The sequence below is a fragment of the Oncorhynchus clarkii genome, chromosome 13 (genome assembly GCF_045791955.1).
Source record: "Oncorhynchus clarkii lewisi isolate Uvic-CL-2024 chromosome 13, UVic_Ocla_1.0, whole genome shotgun sequence".
Taxonomy (NCBI): domain Eukaryota; kingdom Metazoa; phylum Chordata; class Actinopteri; order Salmoniformes; family Salmonidae; genus Oncorhynchus; species Oncorhynchus clarkii.
The window spans coordinates 6,003,431-6,022,108 of record NC_092159.1 but is presented as its reverse complement, the minus strand read 5'-3'; the positions used below and the strand labels follow the sequence as shown (position 1 = coordinate 6,022,108).

General features: G+C 44.3%; 1 protein-coding gene across 1 annotated transcript; it reads left to right on the top strand.

The window, feature by feature from the left end:
- The first annotated feature begins 5,200 nt into the window (after positions 1–5,200).
- Positions 5,201–18,608, top strand: LOC139424205 (microfibril-associated glycoprotein 4-like). The gene is made up of 5 exons (XM_071175884.1): positions 5,201–5,206; positions 5,673–5,861; positions 6,445–6,541; positions 8,968–9,135; positions 18,328–18,608. Exons 1-5 carry the CDS (start codon positions 5,201–5,203, stop codon positions 18,606–18,608), a joined length of 741 nt encoding a protein of 246 aa, XP_071031985.1.
- Positions 18,609–18,678: the final 70 nt, after the last annotated feature.

Sequence of the window (18,678 nt, the reverse complement as noted above, 5' to 3'; positions counted from 1 at the left end):
TAAACTGTGATCGGGCCTAAGAGTTAATCAATGTGATTTTTTCATAAATAGACAAGTATTTACCTCTCCATGCTTGCAGAATCTAATCTTTTTTGTTAACTTTCTATTGAAATGAATTGTGGAAAGTTCATTTACATTTTTTGAGATGTGAATACCAAGTACGTCTACTTCACCATCTACCCATTTTATTGGTAAACTACAAGGTAGTGTAAACAATGTATTTTTTACTTTCTGAGAGGTAACCATTGTTTACTATTTTACATCTGGGGTTGCTGTACATAACTGTAACCCGTTGTATAAGAGATTCACCAAAATTAAAGTAATCCAGGCATTTACATATAAATTCTAGTCGTAGTTTATCAAATAAAATTAGTTTTAGGTCATTTTGGCCTGTTAAACTATCTGGTTATCTACATGATTACGATTCACATACAGCTTCTTGTTCCGCTAGCGGAACCCCTCGACAACATTCCGCTGAAAAGCGCGAAATTCAAAAATATTTGTTAGAAATATGTAACTTTCACACATTAACAAGTCCAATACAGCAAATGAAAGATAAACATCTTGTTAATCTACCCATCGTGTCCGATTTCAAAAAGGCTTCACAGCGAAAGCACAACGTATGATTATGTTAGGTCAGAGCCAAGTCACAGAATCACACACAGCCATTTTTCCAGCCAAAGATAGGAGTCACAAAAAACAGAAATATAAATAAAATGAATAATTAACCTTTGATGATCTTCATCAGATGACACTCATAGGACATCATGTTACACAATACATGTATGTTTTGTTCGATTATTATTCATATTTATATCCTGGTTGGATTTTTCTCAGGTTTTGTTATACTCACAGACATCCATCAAACAGTTTTAGAAACTTCAGAGTGTTTTCTATCCTATACTAATAATAATATGCATATATTAGCTTCTGGGACTGAGTATGAGGCAGTTTACTCTGGGCACGCTATTCATTCAAAAGTGAAAATGCTGCCTCTTATCCCAAACAGGCTAGCTGAGAATTATAAAGTAAAATGTTTGCATTGTGTATATCGTGTTGCCATTGTCCTGGATGGAAGAAGGTTCAGTGCAGTGTGAGATAATACAGTAGGGGGAGGTGCAGTGTGAGATAATACAGTAGGGGGAGGTGCGGTGTGAGGTAATACAGTAGGGGGAGGTGCAGTGTGAGGTAATACAGTAGGGGGACTGAGAGTGAAGAAGGTTCAGTAAATGGGGAGGTGCAGTGTGAGGTAATACAGTAGGGGGAGGTGCAGTGTGAGGTAATACAGTAGGGGGAGGTGCAGTGTGAGGTAATACAGTAGGGGGAGGTGCAGTGTGAGATAATACAGTAGGGGGAGGTGCGGTGTGAGGTAATACAGTAGGGGGAGGTGCGGTGTGAGGTAATACAGTAGGGGGAGGTGCAGTGTGAGATAATACAGTAGGGGGAGGTGCAGTGTGAGATAATACAGTAGGGGGAGGTGCGGTGTGAGGTAATACAGTAGGGGGAGGTGCGGTGTGAGGTAATACAGTAGGGGGAGGTGCAGTGTGAGGTAATACAGTAGGGGGAGGTGCGGTGTAAGGTAATACAGTAAGGGGAGGTGCAGTGTGAGGTAATACAGTAGGGGGACTGAGAGTGCTCCTCAAATGTACTGTTTTATGCGGTCGAGGGAGGCGAAGGTCGAGGGAGAATGAGATGAGCGGGGAGACAAACACAGTCTAATTATCATGTTTTATTGATGATGAAGAGAGAGAGCAGCCAGCAATACAAGGAGAGAGAGAGAACGACAGAGAGAGAGAGAGAGAGAGAGAGAGAGAGAGAGAGATGGAGAGAGACAGATAGAGAGAGAGAGAGAGAGAGAGAGAGAGAGAGAGAGATGACTCATCTACAACACAGATTGAACTGGTACTCTCGTCAGAGCATTGTGTGTGTGTGTGTGTGTTTGTAAGTATGTGTCTGTGTGTAACCCTCATCTACAACACAGATTGAACTAGTTGTGTGTGTGTGTGTGTGTGTGTGTGTGTGTGTGTGTGTGTGTGTGTGTGTGTGTGTGTGTGTGTGTGTGTGTGTGTGTGTGTGTGTGTGTGTGTGTGTGCACTAATCAACGCTGGCTATAAATTTTGCACGCCCAATTTTTCAGTTTTTGATTTGTTAAAAAAGTTTGAAATATCCAATAAATGTCGTTCCACTTCATGATTGTGTCCCACTTGTTGTTGATTCTTCACAAAAAAATACAGTTTTATATCTTTATGTTTGAAGCCTGAAATGTGGCAAAAGGTCGCAAAGTTCAAGGGGGCCGAATACTTTCGCAAGGCACTGTATATTCTATCAGGAGAGAGGGATGGAGGGAGAGATATAGTCTGTGATATATATATATATATATATATATATATATATATATATATATTCTAACTGGAAATCCTAATATCTACTTTCTGGTGATTCTTATCTCATTCTGAGACGGAGGAGAGGGGGGAGAGAGGAGAGGTGAGGTAGGGGAGGGAGATATGGAGGGGAGGGAAAACAGACAGAGAAGGAGAGACAGACAGACAGACAGACAGACAGACAGACAGACTGACAGAGAGACTGACTGACTGACTGACTGACTGACTGACATATATATATAGACAAAATGGCAGGCAGGCAGGCAGGCAGACAGACAGACAGACAGACAGACAGACAGACAGACAGACAGACAGACAGACAGGTAGGTAGGTAGGTAGGTAGGTAGGTAGGCAGACATACATACATACATACATACATACATACATATAGATAGTCAGACAGCCAGACAGTCAGAGAGACAAACAGAGAGACTGTCAGAGATACAGACAAAGAGACAGTCAGAGGTACAGACAGAGAGACAGTCAGACAGTCAGAGGTACAGATAGATAACCTCACACTCAACGTCAACAAAACTAAGGAGATGATTGTGGACTTCAGGAAACAGCAGAGGGAACACCCCCCTATCCACATCGATGGAACAGTAGTGGAGAGGGTAGCAAGTTTTAAGTTCCTCGGCATACACATCACAGACAAACTGAATTGGTCCACTCACACAGACAGCATTGTGAAGAAGGCGCAGCACTGCCTCTTCAACCTCAGGAGGCTGAAGAAATTCGGCTTGTCACCAAAAGCACTCACAAACTTCTACAGATGCACAATCGAGAGCATCCTGGCGGGCTGTATCACCGCCTGGTACGGCAACTGCTCCGCCCTCAACCGTAAGGCTCTCCAGAGGGTAGTGAGGTCTGCACAACGCATCACCGGGGGCAAACTACCTGCCCTCCAGGACACCTACACCACCCGATGTTACAGGAAGGCCATAAAGATCATCAAGGACATCAACCACCCGAGCCACTGCCTGTTCACCCCGCTATCATCCAGAAGGCGAGGTCAGTACAGGTGCATCAAAGCTGGGACCGAGAGACTGAAAAACAGCTTCTATCTCGAGGCCATCAGACTGTTAAACAGCCACCACTAACATTGAGTGGCTGCTGCCAACACACTGACACTGACTCAACTCCAGCCACTTTAATAATAGAATTGATGGGAAATGATGTAAATATATCACTAGCCACTTTAAACAATGCTACCTTATATAATGTTACTTACCCTACATTATTCATCTCATATGCATACGTATATACTGTACTCTATATCAGCGACTGCATCCTTATGTAATACATGTATCACTAGCCACTTTAACTATGCCACTTTGTTTACATACTCATCTCATATGTATATACTGTACTCGATACCATCTACTGTATCTTGCCTATGCTGCTCTGTACCATCACTCATTCATATATCCTTATGTACATATTCTTTATCCCCTTACACTGTGTATAAGACAGTAGTTTTGGAATTGTTAGTTAGATTACTTGTTGGTTATTACTGCATTGTCGGAACTAGAAGCACAAGCATTTCGCTACACTCGCATTAACATCTGCTAACCATGTGTATGTGACAAATAAAATTTGATTTGATTTGATTTGATTTAGAGAGACAGTCAGACTGTCAGACAGAGAAAGGGAGAGTACTGCCCCCAGGTGGGGTTTACCAGCATTGCACAATGAAGGGACTGTGTATGTGTGTGTGTGTGTGTGTGTGTGTGTGTGTGTGTGTGTGTGTGTGTGTGTGTGCACTAATCAACGCTGGCTTCCATCCCTCATTCCAGGTCCATGAAGCAGTATTAAAGAGGGGAGGAGAGGAAATGAAGGGAGTAAACAGGATATGGATCTTCTGTCCCTTCTGACCTTGGGGTCATTACATTATGATGACACACACACACACACACATTCACGCACGGCCCATCAACGAATCCTGCAGGGGAGCGAGCGAGAGGCCTTCTTCCATCCATCAGCAGGCCCAGAGAGAAGCCTGGAGCTAGATTTACACTCTCCCCAGAATGAGGCATCAACACTGGGGCAGTCCTCTGCATGCTGAGGCAGTCTCTGCGGGGAGGGGGAATGGACTACGCCAACCTACAAAGGTTGTCAGAGATAGACATGGTGGTGGGCGGGGAGAGATAGAAAGAGGCACTCCCATAACTCCCCCTGTTCTGCACATGCCCCCTCCTCCTCCCTTTACCCCTCTCCCCCTCCCCTTCTCCCCCTCTTTCCCTCTCCCCCTATCCCCTCTCCCGCTCCCCTGTCCCTGTCTCACCCCTTCCCTCTCCCTCTCCCTCTCCCTCTCCCCCTGTGCCCTTCTCCCCCTGTCCCCCACTCCCCCTCCCTCTCACCCTGTCCCCCACTCCCCCACCCTCTCACCCTGTCCCCCACTCCCCCACCCTCTCACCCTGTCCCCCTCTCCCTCTCCCCAGCTACATATCCACACACACACGCAGACACATAAAGACAACCAAACAGGCGTGTGGTTCCCACCACTTCTAGTTTAGACCATGTAGTGCAGCCTTGGTTAGGGGCTATAAGCCAGACAGACAGGTGTGTGGTTCCCACCACGTCTAGTTTAGACCAGGTAGTGCAGCCTTGGTTAGGGGCTATAAGCCAGACAGACAGGTGTGTGGTTCCCACCACGTCTAGTTTAGACCAGGTAGTGCAGCCTTGGTTAGGGGCTATAAGCCAGACAGACAGGTGTGTGGTTCCCACCACGTCTAGTTTAGACCAGGTAGTGCAGCCTTGGTTAGGGGCTATAAGACAGACAGACACACAGCACAGTCTACCACTACCCACTCTTCAGGATGAAGGTATGACTTAACTATTAACACTGATATGATATGTACCATGTCCATGCAAAGTAAGTGGATAATTCAAAACATTTTATTCTACCGTTTTAAAAGTCTGAATGTTATGTGAGGTTACGTGTGGGTCTAAAGTTGTCTGAATGTTATGTGAGGTTATGTGTGTATCTAAAGTTATCTGAATGTTATGTGTGGATCTAAAGTTGTCTGAATGTTATGTGAGGTTATGTGTGGGTCTAAAGTTGTCTGAATGTTATGTGAGGTTATGTGTGGGTCTAAAGTTGTCTGAATGTTATGTGTGGATCTAAAGTTGTGTGAATGTCATGTGAGGTTATGTGTGTATCTCTACTCTGGGTTGTTTTGCTGCATGTACTGCACTGACAGCATTGAACAGTGACTAAATGTTGTTTTCATGTTTTTTTAAATGTTGTTTGAATGTTGTGTGAACGTTTTCCCTGTCCCTGTCTCCCAGGTCTTTTTGCTCCTGTCTCTGCTGGCTCCTGTAGCCGTCCTCTCTCAGTTCTACCTCCCTCTAGACTGTGATGAACTCTATCAATATGACAACACCAAACCCAGTGGGGTGTACACCATCTACCCTGGGGGTCCCACCACCCCCTTACATGTCTACTGTGACATGAACACGGAGGGAGGGAGGTGGACTGTGAGTAGAGACCTTTATAGATCATATGTGATGTTTATGATGTGTTTGTTGTGCAAAATGTATGATAATATTATCTCTGTTTCCCTCCTTGTCTTTCTCTCAGTGTCGCTCTCCCTTCACTTATCAATTACATTTTCAATTTAAGGGCTTTGTTGTCATGGAAACATATGTTTACATTGCCAAAGCAAGTGAAGTAGATAACAAACAAAAGTTCCAAAATAATAAAGATGTTTAAAATGTCATATTATGTCTACATACAGTGTTATAATGATGTGCAAATAGTTAAAGTTCAAAAGGGAAAATAAATCAACATAAATATGGGTTGTATTTACAACGGTGTTTGTTCTTCACTGGTTGCCCTTTTCTTGTGGCAGCAGGTCACAAATTGTGCTGCTGTGATGTCACACTGTGGTATTTCACCCAGTAGATATGGGAGTTTATCAAAATTGTATTTGTTTTAGAATTCTTTGTGGATCTGTGTAATCTGAGGGAAATATGTCTCTAATATGTGTCCCTAACTCCCTCTCCCTGTCCTTCTCTGCTTCTCTCTCTCTCTCTCTCTCTCTCTCTCTCTCTCTCTCAGGTGTTCCAGAGGAGAATGGATGGAACAGAGAACTTCTTCAGACCCTGGGAAAACTACAAATCTGGCTTTGGGAACGTGGCTGGAGAATACTGGCTGGGTGAGTCCTCCTTCCAAGGGAAAGGGGCTATGAGCTAGAGGAGGGGTCTATGAGTTAGAGGAAGGGGCTATGAGTTAGAGGAAGGGGCTATGAGCTAGAGGAAGGGGCTATGAGCTAGAGGAAGGGGCTATGAACTAAAGGAATTGGGCTAGGAGCTAGAGGAAGGGGCAATGAACTAAAGGAATTGGGCTAGGAGCTAGAGGAAGGGGCTATGAGCTAGAGGAATGGGGCTAGGAGCTAGAATAAGGGGCTAGGAGCTAGAAGAAGGGGCTAGGAGCTGTGGAAGGGGCTATGAGCTAGAGGAATGGGACTAGGAGCTAGAGGAAGGGGCTACGAACTAGGGGAAGAGGCTAGGAACTAGGGGAAGGGGCTATGAGCTAGAGAAAGGGGCTAGGAGCTAGAGGAAGAGGCTATGAGCTATGGGAAGGGGCTATGAGCTAGAGGAAGGGGCTAGGAGCTAGAGGAAGGGGCTATGAGCTAGAGGAAGGGGCTATGAGCTAGAGGAAGGGGCTATGAGCTAGGGGAAGGGGCTATCAGCTAGAGAAAGGGGCTACGAGCTAGAGGAAGAGGCTAGGAGCTATGGGAAGGGGCTATGATGTAGAGGAAGGGGCTAGGAGCTAGAGGAAGGAGCTATGAGCTAGAGGCAGAGGCTATGAGCTATGGGAAGGGGCTATGAGCTAGAGGAAGGGGCTATGAGCTAGAGGAAGGAGCTAGGAGCTATGGAAAGGGGCTAGGAGCTATGGAAGGGGCTAGGAGCTAGAGGAAGGGGCTAGGAGCTAGAGGAAGAGGCTAGGAGCTATGGGAAGGGGCTAGGAGCTAGAGGAAGGGGTTAGGAGCTATTGGAAGGGGCTATGAACTAGATGAATGGGCATGGAGGTAAAGGAAGGGCCTACGAGCTAGGGGAAGAGGCTAGGAACTAGGGGAAGGGGCTATGAGCTAGAGAAAGGGGCTAGGAGCTAGAGGAAGAGGCTAGGAGTTATGGGAAGGTGCTATGACCTAGAGGAAGGGGCTACAAGCTAGAGGAAGGGGCTAGGAGCTAGAGGAATGGGCAAGGAGATAAAGGAAGGGGCTACGAGCTAGGGGAAGCGGTTAGAAACTAGGGGAAGGGGCTATGAGCTAGAGAAAGGGGCTAGGAGCTAGATGAAGAGGCTAGGAGCTATGGGAAGGGGCTATGAGCTAGAGGAATGGGCTAGGAGCTAAAGGAAGGGGATAGGGGCTATGGGAAGGGGATAGGAGCTAGAGGAATGGGCTAGGAGCTAAGGAAGGGGCTATGAGCTAGAGGAAGGGGCTAGGGGCTAGAGGAAGAAGCTATGAGCTTTGAGAAGGGGCTAGGAGCTAGAGGAGGGGGTTAGGAGCTATGGGAAGGGGCTAGGAGCTATGGCAGGGGCCATGAGCTAGAGAAAGGGGCTAGGAGCTAGAGGAAGAGGCTAGGAGCTATGGGAAGGGGCTAGGAGCTAGAGGAAGGGGCTAGAAGCTATAGAAGGGGCTATGAGCTAGAGGAAGGGGCTAGGAGCTATGGGAAGGGGCTAGGAACTAGATGAATGGTCATGGAGGTAAAGGAAGGGGCTATGAGCTAGGGGAAGAGGCTAGGAACTAGGGGAAGGGGCTATGAGCTAGAGAAAGGGGCTAGGAGCTAGAGGAAGTGGCTAGGAGTTATGGGAAGGTGCTATGACCTAGAGGAAGGGGCTACAAGCTAGAGGAAGGGGCTAGGAGCTAGAGGAATGGGCTAGGAGCTAGAGGAATGGGCAAGGAGATAAAGGAAGGGGCTACGAGCTAGAGGAAGTGGCTAGGAGTTATGGGAAGGTGCTATGACCTAGAGGAAGGGGCTAGGAGCTAGAGGAAGGGGCTAGGGGCTAGAGGATTGGGCAAGGAGATAAAGGAAGGGGCTATGAGCTAGAGGAAGTGGCTAGGAGTTATGGGAAGGTGCTATGACCTAGAGGAAGGGGCTAGGAGCTAAAGGAAGGGGCTAGGGGCTATGGGAAGGGGATAGGAGCTAGAGGAATGGGCTATGAGCTAAGGAATGGGCTATGAGCTAGAGGAAGGGGCTAGGGGCTAGAGGAAGAAGCTATGAGCTTTGGGAAGGGGCTAGGAGCTAGAGGAAGGGGTTAGGAGCTATGGGAAGGGGCTAGGAGCTATGGGAAGGTGCTAGGAGCTAGAGGAAGGGGCTAGGAGCTATGGGAAGGGGCTAGGAGCTAGAGGAATGTGCAAGATGATAAAGGAAGGGGCTACAAGCTAGGGGAAGAGGTTATAAACTGGGGGCAGGGGCTTAGAGCAAGAAAAAGGGGCTAGGAGCTAGAGGAAGAGGCTAGGAGCTATGGGAAGGGGCTATGAGCTAGAGGAAGGGGTTAGGAGCTAGACAAAGGGGGATAGGATGTAAGGAAAGGGCTGAAATGTGACAGGACCTTTATGCTTTCTGTTCTTGTCAGGTCTGGATAACATCTTCCTCCTGACGATGAGGAAGAAGAATGAGCTGAGAGTGGACATGGAGGACTTTGAGGGAGGGAAAGTTTATGCTAAATACACGTCCTTCTCCATTGATCCTGAGAACTACGGATACACACTGAGACTGGGCAGTTATGTAGATGGAGGGGCAGGTGAGTTCTTCTTCTTCTTCAGCTTTAACATCATCATCACCTATGGTGTCACATCATAACTCTTCCCTTATGTGTGTGTTGTGGTGACTCGTTTCTGTATCATCAAAGGAGGAGAGACAAACTTATTACATAAGTCAGAGTTACACTTAAACTAAATCTTTATTCACGTATTAATAAGGGAGCAGGTCAATACAACACACGCAAATTAAGTTTATCGATTGAGTGCTCTGCGATAACGATGGCTGGTCGACGACCAAACCTGTAGGTGATTCGTTGAGTGCCCCGACACAAAGGATACAAAGATCTTTTATAGCAAAGATACACCCTCTTAGTCTACCTTACAAATAACAGATGTGTGGAATGGGTCACAAGGTGAGATTTCGTATGAAATAAATTAATAAGACAGTAGACAGTATCTGCTGTAAAGACTGTTCTCATTGTGTCGAAAACATGGTCCCCAAAACAAAGTTCCTCTCATCATCATCCATACCGGAGCCATCTCCATCCTGGTACCTTCCAGCACACAAACACCAAGTCATTCTATGGAATGCGGCTCCGAGAGAGAGAGGACAAGACCATCATCAATCAGTAGCTGGAGTTCCATCTCAGCAGCTCTACTGACCATCATCAATCAGTAGCTGGAGTTCCATCTCAGCAGCTCTACTGACCATCATCAATCAGTAGCTGGAGTTCCATCTCAGCAGCTCTACTGACCATCATCAATCAGTAGCTGGAGTTCCATCTCAGCAGCTCTACTGACCATCATCAATCAGTAGCTAGAGTTCCATCTCAGCAGCTCTACTGACCATCATAAATCAGTAGCTGGAGTTCCATCTCAGAGGCTCTACTGACCATCATCAATCAGTAGCTGGAGTTCCATCTCAGCAGCTCTACTGACCATCATCAATCAGTAACTGGAGTTCCATCACAGAAGCTCTACTGACCATCATCAATCAGTAGCTGGAGTTCCATCTCAGCAGCTCTACTGACCATCATCAATCAGTAGCTGGAGTTCCATCTCAGCAGCTCTACTGACCATCATCAATCAGTAGCTGGAGTTCCATCTCAGCAGCTCTACTGACCATCATCAATCAGTAGCTGGAGTTCCATCTCAGCAGCTCTACTGACCATCATCAATCAGTAGCTGGAGTTCCATCTCAGCAGCTCTACTGACCATCATCAATCAGTAGCTGGAGTTCCATCTCAGCAGCTCTACTGACCATCATCAATCAGTAGCTGGAGTTCCATCTCAGAAGCTCCTCTCAGTTCAGACACAATAGAGTTCTAAGAACCCTATTTTGTTTCATAAAACAACCATTTCATGCAGTAACAGCATTATAAAATAATCTTGTAATTTCTCCACGATAGTGTTTAGTTCCTAAAGGGTGCCGCAAATCAAATCAAATCAAGTGTCAAATGAAATCAAATTGTGTTAGTCACATGCACCGAATACAACATGCGTAGTGAAATACTTACTTACAAGCCCCTAACCAAGAATGCAGTTTAAAAAAATATGCAGTAAAATAACAATAGCGAGACTATATACAGGGGTACCGGTACAGACTCAATGTGCACCGGTTAGTTGAGGTAATTTTATTTTTCTATTTTTTATTTCACCTTAATTTAACCAGGTAGGCTAGTGGAGAACAAGTTCTCATTTACAACTGTGACCTGGCCAAGATAAAGCAAAGCAGTGTGACACAAACAACAACACAGTTACACATGGAATAAACAAGCGTACAGTCAATAACACAATAGAAAAATAAAGTCTATATACAGTGTGTGCAAATGGCGTGAGGAGGTAAGGCAATAAATAGGCCATAGTAGCAAAGTAATTACAACTTGGAGTGATAGATGAGCAGCTGATGATGTGCAAGTAGAAATACTGGGGTGCAAAAGAGCAGAAATGTAAATAAAAACAATATGGGGATGAGGTAGGTAGATTGGGTTGGCTCTTTACAGATGGGCTATGTACAGCTGCAGTGATCGGTAAGCTGCTCAGATACAGTGCCTTGCGAAAGTATTCGGCCCCCTTGAACTTTGCGACCTTTTGCCACATTTCAGGCTTCAAACATAAAGATATAAAACTGTATTTTTTTGTGAAGAATCAACAACAAGTGGGACAAAATCATGAAGTGGAACGACATTTATTGGATATTTCAAACTTTTTTAACAAATCAAAAACTGAAAAATTGGGCGTGCAAAATTATTTAGCCCCTTTACTTTCAGTGCAGCAAACTCTCTCCAGAAGTTCAGTGAGGATCTCTGAATGATCCAATGTTGACCTAAATGACTAATGATGATAAATACAATCCACCTGTGTGTGATCAAGTCTCCGTATAAATGCACCTGCACTGTGATAGTCTCAGAGGTCCGTTAAAAGCGCAGAGAGCATCATGAAGAACAAGGAACACACCAGGCAGGTCCGATATACTGTTGTGAAGAAGTTTAAAGCCGGATTTAGATACAAAAAGATTTCCCAAGCTTTAAACATCCCAAGGAGCACTGTGCAAGCGATAATATTGAAATGGAAGGAGTATCAGACCACTGCAAATCTACCAAGACCTGGCCGTCCCTCTAAACTTTCAGCTCATACAAGGAGAAGACTGATCAGAGATGCAGCCAAGAGGCCCATGATCACTCTGGATGAACTGCAGAGATCTACAGCTGAGGTGGGAGACTCTGTCCATAGGACAACAATCAGTCTTATATTGCACAAATCTGGCCTTTATGGAAGAGTGGCAAGAAGAAAGCCATTTCTTAAAGATATCCATTAAAAGTGTAGTTTAAAGTTTGCCACAAGCCACCTGGGAGACACACCAAACATGTGGAAGAAGGTGCTCTGGTCAGATGAAACCAAAATTGAACTTTTTGGCAACAATGCAAAACGTTATGTTTGGCGTAAAAGCAACACAGCTGAACACACCATCCCCACTGTCAAACATGGTGGTGGCAGCATCATGGTTTGGGCCTGCTTTTCTTCAGCAGGGACAGGGAAGATGGTTACAATTGATGGGAAGATGGATGGAGCCAAATACAGGACCATTCTGGAAGAAAACCTGATGGAGTCTGCAAAAGACCTGAGACTGGGACGGAGATTTGTCTTCCAACAAGAAAATGATCCAAAACATAAAGCAAAATCTACAATGGAATGGTTCAAAAATAAACATATCTAGGTGTTAGAATGGCCAAGTCAAAATCCAGACCTGAATCCAATCGAGAATCTGTGGAAAGAACTGAAAACTGCTCTTCACAAATGCTCTCCATCCAACCTCACTGAGCTCGAGCTGTTTTGCAAGGAGGAATGGGAAAAAATTTCAGTCTCTCGATGTGCAAAACTGATAGAGGCATACCCAAAGCGACTTACAGCTGTAATCGCATCAAAAGGTGGCACTACAAAGTATTAACTTAAGGGGGCTGAATAATTTTGCACGCCCAATTTTTCAGTTTTTGATTTGTTAAAAAAGTTTGAAATATCCAATAAATGTCGTTCCACTTCATGATTGTGTCCCACTTGTTGTTGATTCTTCACAAAAAAATACAGTTTTATATCTTTATGTTTGAAGCCTGAAATGTGGCAAAAGGTCGCAAAGTTCAAGGGGGCCGAATACTTTCGCAAGGCACTGTAGCTGATCTTTAAAGTTAGTGAGGGAAATATAAGTCCCAAGCTTCAACGATTTTTGCAATTTGTTCCAGCAGAGAACTGGAAGGAAAGGCGGCCAAAGGGGTGTTGGCTTTGGGGATGACCAGTGAGATATACCTGCTAAAGCTCCGATGAGGAGCTTTACCTAGCATAGACTTATAGATCACCTGGAGCCAGTGGGTCTGGCGACGAATATGTAGCGAGGGCCAGCCGACTAGAGCATACAAGTTGCAGTGGTGGGTGGTATAAGGGGCTTTGGTGACAAAACGGATGGCACTGTGATAGACTGCATCCAGTTTGCTGAGTAGAGTATTGGAAGCTATTTTATAAATGACATCGTCGAAGTCGAGGATCGGTAGGATAGTCAGTTTTACGAGGGTATGTTTGGCGGGATGAGTGAAGGAGGCTTTGTTGTGAAATAGGAAGCCAATTCTAGATTCAATTTTGGATTGGAGATGTTTAATATGAGTCTGGTAGGAGAGTTTACAGTCTAGCCAGACACCTAGGTATTTGTAGTTGTCCACATATTCTAAGTCAGAACCGTCCAGAGGGCAGCGAATGGCTGAAAAGCATGCATTTGGTTTTACTAGCGTTTAAGAGCAGTTTTTAATTGAGGTAATATGTACATGTAGGTAGAGTTATTAAAGTGACTATGCATAGATAATAACAAAGAGTAGCAGCGGCATAAAAGGGTGGAGGCAATGCAGATATTCTGGGTAGCCATTTGATTTGCTGTTCAGGAGTTTTATGGCTTGGGGGTAGAAGCTGTTTAGAAGCCTCTTGGACATAGACTTGGCGCTCCAGCACTGCTTGCCGTGCATTAGCAGAGAGAACAGTCTATGACTAGGGTGGCTGGAGTCTTTGACAGTTTTTAGGGCCTTCCTCTGACATACCAGGCAGTGATGCAACCAGTCAGGATGATCTCAATGGTGCAGCTGTAGAACCTTTTGAGGATCTTCCCAAAACATTGCTTCCTGTTGAACACGGAACGAGGAAGAGCTTGGTTTTGTTTGATTGGAAAGTTTGTTGTTTGAAAGTGTATTGATAAGTTTTTGGTAGCTACCTAGCTTCTTAGTTTAGATCCCGCGACGCATCAGTTGCTGGGACTGCTTGTCTCCTTCCAGTGATCCTGCCAACCAAGGACGGGTCTGAAGAGCTATTTGGCTTTATATCAAGCTAGCGAGGTTTTCTTGAACGCAGCCCATGACGCGGTTAGCCATTGTGGCTGGGACCGGGGATTGTCCCGGGTTTGTGGCTGTCTAGATCCCTGACGTTTGTTGTTTTACATTTCCCCCGTGACCTGCTCTGTCTGGAACTGCGAGGAGTAACAGCGTGACCGAAGTTGCTAGCTACAAAGACCAAAGCCGGCGGAAGTACCGTTGAGGACAGTGGTGACACACGTGAAGGATCTTTCAAAATAACAAAAAGAGACCTACAAGCTGTTGTCGTTGTTACAACAACGAGAAAATAGCTTCAGGTGTTTTGTCCAAGTACTCGTGGATTCTACCAGTAAAAGAATGGACGACCTGACCATAGAAGTCTGGGACCTGAAGAACAGTGTGCAGTTCTCCCAGGATCAGCGCGATGAGTTGAAACAGGATAACGACAAGATTACAGCAATCTGTAAGTCATTGGGAGAGGACATCAGATCTGTGTGTGAATCCATGACAACAATGACAGATAAATTAGACTATCTCGAGGGACAGTCAAGGTGGAACAACATGGTTGTGGACAGAATTGCAGAATCTCCACATGAGACCTGGACGGAGTCTGAGGACAAAGTGAGGTAAATGACCTCTGAGAAATTGAAGAAGAACCACAGCAAGATTGAGGTGGAGCGCACCCATAGGACTGGAAAACCCACCACCGGCCCAGGTGATAGGCCCAGGCCGATAGAGGTCAAGTTCCTGAGGTTCAAGGACAAGGTAGCTGTTCTGGAAAGATCCAAGAACTTGTGAGGAACGTATATCTTCCTCAACGAGGACTATCCTGAATATGTGTGCCAGAAGAGAAAAGAACTGATCCCAGCCATGAAAACTGCCAGAGCACGTGGGCATATTGCGTACATCTGCTATGACAGTCTCATTGTCCACCCTCCCTCCCAGAAGCCTGGAACGGATGAGAGAACCAAGCCTATGGGTTCATAGCCTCAACCCCGCAGCACACACACACACACACACACACACACACACACACACACACACACACACACACACACGCACACACACACACACTCCAATTGATTAATGGACTGCTGAATGTATATATTTTTCTCTTGCTTTGTCTGCTCTTTTCAGTATTATGTCTGTCTCTGTTAAGCTACCCAGGAAAGGGCTGAAAATAGCCCATATTAATATTAATATATGTAGCCTTAGAAATAAGGTTCATGAAATCCATAACTTGCTAACATCAGATAACATTCATATATCAGCCATTTCTATCAGGTATGAAGGTAAACCCAGATGCAGACCACGTCAAAGAAATAATAGTTTAATAATCCACCAGGGGCAATAGACAGGTCAAGGCAGGCAGGGGTCTGTCAACCAGATGTGGGGCAACGGTACCGGACGGCAGGCAGGCTCATAGTCAGGGTAGACAGAGGTCACTAATCCAGAGGGGGGGGGGCAAAGGTACAGGTCGGCAGGCAGGGTCAGGGGCAGGCAGGCTCAGGGTCAGGGGCAGGCAGGCTCAGGGTCAGGGGTAAGGCAGAGGTCACTAATCCAGAGGGGGGCAAAGGTACAGGTCGACAGGCAGGGTCAGGGGCAGGCAGAGTGGTAGGCTGGCGGCCTCGGAGTCAGGACAAGCAAGGGTCAGGGGCTGTCGGCCTCGGAGTCAGGACAGGCAAGGGTCAAAACAAGGAGGGCGAGAAAAGAGACTGGAAAACGCTGGTGGACTTGACAAACAAGACTAACTGGCAACAGACAAACAGAGAACACCGGTATAAATACACAGGGGATAATGGGGAGGATGGGCGACACCTGAAGGTGGGTGGAGACACAAACACAGGTGAAACAGATAAGGGCGTGACCGTATCGGCGTTAACAGATAGGGCTCATCTCATATGTATATACTGTATTCTATACTATCTATTGTATCTCAGTCTATGCATTACTCATCTCATATGTATATACTGTATTCTATACTATCTACTGTATCTCAGTCTATGCATTACTCATCTCATATGTATATACTGTATTCTATACTATCTATTGTATCTCAGTCTATGCATTACTCATCTCATATGTATATACTGTATTCTATACTATCTATTGTATCTCAGTCTATGCATTACTCATCTCATATGTATATACTGTATTCTATACTATCTATTGTATCTCAGTCTATGCATTACTCATCTCATATGTATATACTGTATTCTATACTATCTACTGTATCTCAGTCTATGCATTACTCATCTCATATGTATATACTGTATTCTATACTCTCTATTGTATCTCAGTCTATGCATTACTCATCTCATATGTATATACTGTATTCTATACTATCTATTGTATCTCAGTCTATGCATTACTCATCTCATATGCATATACTGTATTCTATACTATCTATTGTATCTCAGTCTATGCATTACTCATCTCATATGTATATACTGTATTCTATACTATCTATTGTATCTCAGTCTATGCATTACTCATCTCATATGTATATACTGTATTCTATACTATCTACTGTATCTCAGTCTATGCATTACTCATCTCATATGTATATACTGTATTCTATACTATCTATTGTATCTCAGTCTATGCATTACTCATCTCATATGCATATACTGTATTCTATACTATCTATTGTATCTCAGTCTATGCATTACTCATCTCATATGCATATACTGTATTCTATACTATCTACTGTATCTCAGTCTCCTCCATATATTTATACATTCTTAATTCCATTCCTTAACTTAGATTTGTGTGTATTCGGTATTTGTTGTGAAATTGTTAGATTTTAGTTATTAGATATTGCTGCACTGTCGGAACTAGAAGCACAAGCATTTCTCTACACTCGCAATAACATCTGCTAAACACGTATATACAATTTGATTTGATTTGATTTGGGTTACCATTGGAAAATATGGCCTTCTCATGCACTGATTGTCATGGATCAACATTCTCCCAATTCCCCCAATAATTATTGTGGCCACCAATATACTCACACATTCCCAGTTGTCCAGGCAAACTTACCATGCGCTCTGCCTTCTCCCCTATGCGATCAGCCTTGCGCACCTAAAACCAAGAACAATTCAATAGAATACATTTTTGACTGATTGTCAGCGTTTTATCATCGGAGGGACATAAAAAAAACACTCTGAAAATGATCCAAATTATTTAGCTCCTTATCAGGGTAGCCTAGTGGTTAGAGGCAGGGTAGCCTAGTGGTTAGAGCGTTGGACTAGTAACTGAACTAGTAAAGTTCAAACCCCCGAGCTGACAAGGTACAAATCTGTTGTTCTGCCCCTGAACAGGCAGTTAACCCACTGTTCCTAGGCTGTCATTGAAAATAAGAATTAGTTGTTAACTGACTTGTTAAATAAAATCAAATCATTCTCCACACTTTTTGTAGTTTTTTTTTTGTTGTCGTTCACTTGAACGATTTTTGTTTTATTTACCATTATAATTATCGTCCTTGGTGTGGATGTCCCTTTAGTCCAGTAAATAAGCTCCCATAAAATAACATCTTGTTTCATTTGGAATAGAAGCATGCTAATTGTAGAAGCATGCTAATTGTAGAAGCATGCTAATTGTAGAAGCATGCTAATTGTAGAAGCTAATTGGCACACCTGTATAATTTTTCAAGCTCAACAAAACATGATATACAGTTGAAGTCGGAGGTTTACGTACACCTTTGCCAAATACATTTAAATGCAGTTTTCACCATTTCTGACATTTAATCCAAATAAACATTTCCTGTTCTTAGGTCAGTTAGGATCACCACTTTATTTTAAGAATGTTAAATGTCAGAATAATAGTAGAGAGAAAGATTTATTTCAGCTTGTATTTCTTTCATCAAATTCCCAGTGAGTCAGAAGTTTACATACACTCAATTAGTATTTGGTAGCATTGCCTTTAAATTGTTTCAACTTGGGTCAAACGTTTCGGGTAGCCTTCCACAAGCTTCCCACATTACGTTGGGTGAATTTTGGCCCATTCCTCCTGACAGAGCTGGTGTAACTGAGTCAGGTTTGTAAGGCCTCCTTGCTCACACACGCTTTTTCAGTTCTACCCACAAATAATCTATAGGATTTAGGTCAGGGCTTTCTGATGGCCACTCCAATACCTTGAATATGAATATGAGATGAGTAATACATAGACTAAGATAGAGTAGATAGTATATGAACTGTTTCATTTTATTTGGTATTCTACATAACCAGGCTACTTTACTCTGTCTGTTGGTTTTACCAGGCTACTATACTCTTGTCTGTTGGTTTTACCAGGCTACTATACTCTGTCTGTTGGTTTTACCAGGCTACTATACTCTTGTCTGTTGGTTTTACCAGGCTACTATACTCTTGTCTGTTGGTTGATTCTCAGGGGACTCCATGTCGTATAGCAACGGCATGAAGTTCAGCACCTACGACAAAGACCAAGATACCTGGGCTGACAACTGTGCCAGGCGCAACATGGGTGGATTCTGGTACGGTGCCTGTACGTATGCTAACCCTAACTCCCTGTACGCCCCACATCAGGGAACTTCTTTAGCTAATATGAAGTTTTATTGGCATCACTGGAAAGGGGTAAACTACTCTCTGAAAAGCATGTCCTTTAAGATCAGGGCTGTCTCTGATGCTGTGGCTGTTCAGGAGCAGGAGTAACATACCTGAATCTATCAGTCCTGACCTAATGTCACCATCTCTAAATGACTACACAAATACAATGTGGAGG